General features: G+C 58.4%; 1 protein-coding gene across 4 annotated transcripts in view; it reads right to left on the reverse strand.

Annotated features, from left to right (window-relative positions):
• KIF3C (kinesin family member 3C) overlaps window positions 1-5,577 on the reverse strand; it is a 39,882-nt gene extending 34,305 nt beyond the window's left edge. For 3 of the 4 annotated variants that reach the window (XR_007130228.1, XR_007130227.1, XM_047746351.1), the window contains exon 1: window positions 3,181-5,576. Coding sequence is in view for 2 of the 4 variants with exons in the window: in XM_047746351.1 (XP_047602307.1) it covers window positions 3,181-4,740 (1,560 nt within the window). In the remaining 2 variants the exon portion in view is untranslated. Of the gene's footprint in view, window positions 1-3,180 lie in introns of all 4 variants that reach the window. The other variant, XM_047746352.1, reaches the window with a different exon arrangement.
• Between the last annotated feature and the right edge of the window lie 423 nt (window positions 5,578-6,000).

The raw sequence follows: 6,000 nt of genomic DNA on the forward strand, positions 1-6,000 counted from the left end.
GTCGTACCAGCTCTGGCTTCGTTGCCCCCAGAGGGTGGTGTGAACTGGAAGAAGGGAATGGGGGGAGGTGATTAGGGGAGCTGCTGCCGTAACTGAGAAGTGGGACCTGGAGAGAGTGTACAGCAGATGGGGAGCAAAAGCTCAGTTAATTTCCAGGAGGGACCCGAGCTCCCTCTCTTCTGAGTCCTCCTGGCTCTTTCTTGCCCAGCTCTGCTTCCAGAGCTGTAGGGTTATGGCGAGGCAGCTGGGATCGGCCGGTGGGGGTGCGGGGGGTGGAGAAAAGAGTCAAGCTAACAGCAAAGATGTCAGTCCCCCAGATCACTGGACCCTGGCTTGATCGACAGAGGCCACCCTGTTGCTGCTAATGCCCCTCCTTCTATTTGGTCCTTTCAACTTATTTCTAATGCCCTCCCACTAATGATCTCATTTTATCTTGGGCACAAACCTGTGAAATAGGCAGGCCTGGGATTATCTCTGATGTGCTCCTCCCCTCTAATCTGTGATCCCTCAAGAGCCCTCAAATTGTTTCCTCCATCCTAGAAAGATCCAATGCAGAATCAGGCCGTGCCTTGGGGATAGGAAGAGGTTGGGGTTCTCTGTCCAGACTCCACTCAAGCTGTCTTGTTGGTGTTTGTCCTGGGCTGGGTGTGACAAGAAGTCACAGGATACAGACTCATTCCCCTCCTGGAATTTCCCAGCCAACCCGCCCCCTTCACTCATGTCTGAAAGCCTGGCACATAATGACCATGTCACCCAGTCTCCAGGGAGATATGTCAGACTTCTCTTCATTAGGAGAATAGAAACCTGAGGCCTAGAGAGGCAAAGGCCTTGGCCCTGAGTCACACAGTGAGCAGACATGGAGGGATGGTGATGACTTGGGAAGAACAGGGGTCCGGGAGCATGAGGAGACCTGAGTCCCAGTCTTGGCTCCACTATTTCTCAGCCCAGGGGCACAGAGACAGGCATTCAAGCTCTCCAGTCTTGGTTTTCTTAACTGTCAAATGGGGACAGGAACACCCATCTTTTGGGGTTGCTTGAGATGAAGATGTCAAAGTGTTACATAAAAATGAATTATTCTGATTATCAGGTAGCACAGGTAACATTAGGACTCGGGCGCAAGGGGAAAAGGCTAGATCAAGCATAAGGAGTCTGGGATCTCATTAGCTCACCTATATGGCCCTGGGCAAGGCCAGGCGTCAGTTTCCCAAGGCCTCTGCCACCTCTAAGAAGGAGGGTTCTGTGGACCATACCTCTATTGCAAGAATTCTGGTGCTGGCTGCCCTGACTTCTTGACTATCCTATTATCTCTGCCCCACATTGCCTTAGATCCAAGAATCTTACTGAGGGGAGCCGGTCAGTTGCCAACAGTGGGAGATCCCATTGTTCCTAATGGGAAGGATCTGCTAGATCCTTCACACCAACCCCTCTCCCATTTCCTCAGGGCTGAAGTGTGCTTCTGTACTGTCTTAGCCTCCACTGCCTCCCAGCTTTAAGGGGGATGAGGGTGGAGAAGGGAAGTAAGGGAGAAGGGGCTTCCCTTGGTAATGAAACTAACGACAGATTGCCCATGTAAGATTTTCCAGTGGAAAGCACCAGATTGCCTGGATTCCTTTCCTCCTAGGGAGGGCTGAGTCTAACTATTCGGCTATCATCTTGCTTCTCCCCAGATGGCCCCAAAGGTGCCAGGCCTCTGGGCCATTCTTTGAGGAAGCATCTCAGTAGAACTCTTGCTGAGCTCATGGAGGTGAATTAAATATTAAAGACACAAGACCAGAGCCCTTGTGCAGCAGCACATTCCCATAACCCAGACAATGGCACACAGCTCACCTGCCAGACTTCCCAGCAGCCGCCACTCTACCTCCCCAGGCTGAGTTCCCTGATCCCCAGCCCACACTCTTGAGAGGGCATAAAAAATAGCAATGTTTTGTTCTCTCCAGCAAATGATAAGCTCCTGGTTCCCTGTGTCCTCCCTCCAACCCTCAGCACTGAGGAGTCCAGGGACCTGGAAATGCCTGAACATTGAGTTGTGGCATCTGCAGCAATGAAAGTGAACAGGTCTGTGGCTGGTCTGGCAGAGACTTCTGTAGCTTAGCCCCACCTTGAGCCTGGAGGTCACCATCAGGAAAGTCTGGATAGCTCTCAGGGCAATGGGAAATTAGATCTTGCTGGGGTGAGGCCTGGGTGGGGGGGGGCAGTTTGCTTCTCAGCTTCGAAGAGCTTTGGAGATCACCCAGGCCACCGCAGTTTTACAAAAAGGGAAACTGAGGCTTTAGGAAAGGAGAAAGCAACTTACACAAGGTCACTCAATGAGTGATAGAATAGCTAGGCCCAGACTCCAGTTCTCCAGGGTAGAGCACAGTGCTCTCGCCTACCCTCCCCATGATCTCTGGATCTCCTTCCTAATTCTAGCAAGCACTGGGCCCTGCATGGGTCCCATGGACTGCTTTCAGGGGGCAGGATCCATTCCTAGCCCCTCTGGCTATCCCAGTACCGAAAGAGCACAGCGATCGTGCGCTCCAGCTCAGCTTTGCCACCTGGTAGGATGGTACCTTGGTCATGTCACCTCTGAGCCTTAGTTCCTCATCCATAAAATGGGGGCTTAAGAACCAGTACCCTGGATGGCTAAGGATCAGATGAGATCGTGTCTGTGGGGCATTTGGTAGACTGGGAAGTGCTATCCAAATGTCAGATGTTATTAAAATGGTGTGAGGCGTGAAGGTGCTGCAGAGGGAGGAAGTCCCAGGGGAGGCAGCTATGCAAGGGAACCCACCCCCAAATGAGGCTGAGGCCCTGCCTGGTCACCCCAAGGACCTGACTGATTCTGACGGCCACCAGCAGAGACTGACAGGCCAGTTGGTCAAACCAGCCCAAGCTCGCTGGCTTGAAAGACCACCTGCCAGCTTTGCTTTGCGTGTGTGTGTGTGTGTGTGTGTGTGTGTGTGTGTGTGTGTGTGGTTTGTTTGTCCTCCTCAGTGCTCCTGGGAGGCTCTGCCCGGCAGCCCAGAATTGTGGGGATTTATTTCCCTGGCTGCTCCAAGGGAGTATTGGGCAGGAAGACAAGCGTGTTGTGCTGAGGGAGGACACCTTGCTTCAGGTAGGATCAAAGACCCGCAAAGAAAACCTGCCAGCCCAGATCCCTTTGGGCACCTCTGGAGTCCTGCTGCTGTCTGGGGCCCTTACCTTGTACTTGGCCGCGAGCAGCTCTGTGGCCTGCTGCTCCCGCCTTAGGTCTTCCAGCATCTTCTCCTTCTCCTCCAGCAGCTTCTGCTTCTCCTCGCTCACCAGGCTGCGGTCATCCTGGATGGCTGCCTTCTCCTCCTCCAGGCGCTCCTTCTGCTCCTGCAGGTAATTCTCCATGTTCTTATCCAAGGCTGACTCCAGGATGGGCTGGGGCGGGCGGTGGTTGTTGTTGTTGTCATCCTCCTCTTCGGCCACCCAGGCCTCTATCACGGGCCCCTCGGGGTACCCAGCTGGGGCCGACACGGCCTTCTTCCTGCGGCTGCTCTTCCTCCGGAGCCGCTTTCCCAGCATCCCCTTCTTCTCCAGCTGGGCCTTCAGGCGGGCAATCTCCTCCTGGAATTCCCGCAGCAGCGTGTCCTTGGGGTCCTCGTTCACCCGGGGCTTGTTCTTGATGTTCTTGGCCCTGTTGGCAAAGCGCAGGGTGGAGAGGCTCTCGTCGTAGCTGTGGGAAGCCGGCCCCAGAGTGGCCACCATGATGGTCTTGGCGTTCCCCCCCAGAGAGTCTTGGAGCAGCCGGGTCAGCTTGGAGTCCCGGTAGGGGATGTGGGTGCTCCTGTTGCCTGCCAGAGCAGCGATCACGTTGCCCAGGGCGGACAGCGAGAGGTTGATTTTGGAGGCTTCCTTAGGCCTCTCTCCACCACCACCACCACCACCACCGCCGCCACCACCCCCACCTCCACTGCTGCCACTACCCGTGGACTGTGTGGCCGTCCCTCCAGCGGCATTGGGGCCTGCCTTGTTCTGCCTCTCGCTGCCAGCCAGGTCCACCAGGTTGAGCTTGCCCACACGGATGTGGTCCTGGCCATCTGAGCCCCGCTCGCTGCACTCCACAGTGATGATGAAGATGGCGTGGGAGCGGGAGCTGACCTCATTCATGTGCGTGCTGCCCACTGCCCGGGTCTGGTTCCCCAGGTTCATCACGTGCTCGATCTCCTTGACGTTCTTGGTGACGAAGGAGGAGAGGTCCTTGATGTAGACACCGGTCTCTGGGTTCTCCTTCAGTTCTAGCCTCTTGCCAGGCTCTTTGGAGAGCAGGTCCCGGATCTCCTCCTGGTAGATCTCCAGGTAGGAGGCCCGAACCAGGTACTGCTGGTTCTGGGAGCGAGAGATGTGGGTGAAGATATGCTCAAAGGCATTGGGGATGACCCCCCGCAGCTCGGGCTCCACCCAGGTCCCCTGCATGGTGTAGGTCTTGCCGGTGCCCGTCTGGCCATAGGCAAACACCGTGCCATTGAAACCCTGAAGTACCGAGTCTACCAGGGGCCTCACGGTTTCATCATATAAGTCTGCCTGCTTGGAGCTGGCATCATACACGGCATCAAAGGTGAAGGACTTGGGCAGCTCCCCTGGGGCAGCGCGGGGGTTCCGCAGGGTCACCTGGCCCAGTTTCACGTCCATGGTCAGGATCTGCTCGTGACCAGCAGCCTCCTCCTTCCGGCTGAGGGGGCGGCACCGGGCCACCACCTTCAGGGCCTCGCTGGCCTTGGTTTTACTGGCCATCTTGATGTTCTGTCCTTCCTGCTCCCCAGGGCCCCTCCGCAGCCTGGGCGGTCCTGCTGGCCTCGCTAGGTCGGGATCAGCGGGGCCAGCCCAGCCCCCAGGCGCCGCTCTTCAATCCGCATGCAGCCTCCTAGGGTGGGGATGCTGGGAGGTGGCCCTGCCGCTGCTGCAGTCCGGGCCTCCACCGCTCTCCGGTCCTCGCTGCACCGGCGGGGCAGGGGAGAATTAGGCAGAATCCCCCGGCAGCCGCGGGAGCCGCGCCGGCCGAATGGCAGTGCCCGGAGCCCGCCCCATGCTGGGGCAGAGGGAGCGCTGCCGTAAACAGCTACGGCAACAATGAGATAAAGGAAGAGGAAAATGGGATGGGGGTGGGCGGCGAAGCTGTCTTCTTCTCCTCCTCCTCCTCCTCCTCTTCTAGGGATCCATGGCGGGGGCTGCCGGTCCTGGGCGGCCGGGGGTCCCGGCCCTCCCGAGGGCAGAGGCTCACCTGGAGTCCTCCCCCCGCGCTGGGGGATCATTCATTGCAGCCCGCGCGGCTGCCGCTGCCCCTGCCTCCACCTTCCCCGCCGCTGCCACCGGAGAATGAGAGAGAAAAACAGAAGGGGATGGGGCGGAGCAGCGGCGGCGAGAGTGATGTTGCCGCCGCGCTGCGGCCCCAGCTAAGCCTCCCGGCTGGGGTGGGGCAAGGGGCGGGGCCGCGGGGCGGGAGGCGCAAGCCCGGCGCTGCCGGCGCGCGGGGGACAAGGGTGCATCGCCCGCTCTCACCCGCGTAGACCCCTCCGGAATGACAGGCTCGGGTGCCGACCCGGGTCCCGCGCCCACCAGGCGGGTGCGGCGCAGCCACCGCCCGCCGTCACCCCACCGGGCCCGAGCATGCTGGGAATTGTAGTCCTGCCTTTGTTAACCCGGTTCTGGCAGGTTGCTGATGCCTTCTCTGGTCCGGGAGGCCCCTCCCTCTCTGGCACGCAACCTAAGAGGGACTGCTGAGGTTGCAGCCTACCTGGGACTGGGGTATCCACCACCCACACTTGTTCCCTCCACAGGCACCATCCTCCATCCCTCCACTGCTCCTGCCTTTCAGCTGCAGACTTGGACACGTCCCCCCTTCCCGTTGGAGGGTCGCTAGGTGCCTTGACTCCTGAATGTTTCTCGATTCTTCCCTTTCCCTAAGCCTGGTTTACTTCTGGCCTTCCCCTTGTCTCTTGTAACCACCTTCCAGCTGATTCTCTCCTCACGTCTTCTCTGCACATGTACCCGGGT

The sequence above is a fragment of the Lutra lutra genome, chromosome 9 (assembly GCF_902655055.1).
Source record: "Lutra lutra chromosome 9, mLutLut1.2, whole genome shotgun sequence".
Lineage (NCBI taxonomy): Eukaryota > Metazoa > Chordata > Mammalia > Carnivora > Mustelidae > Lutra > Lutra lutra.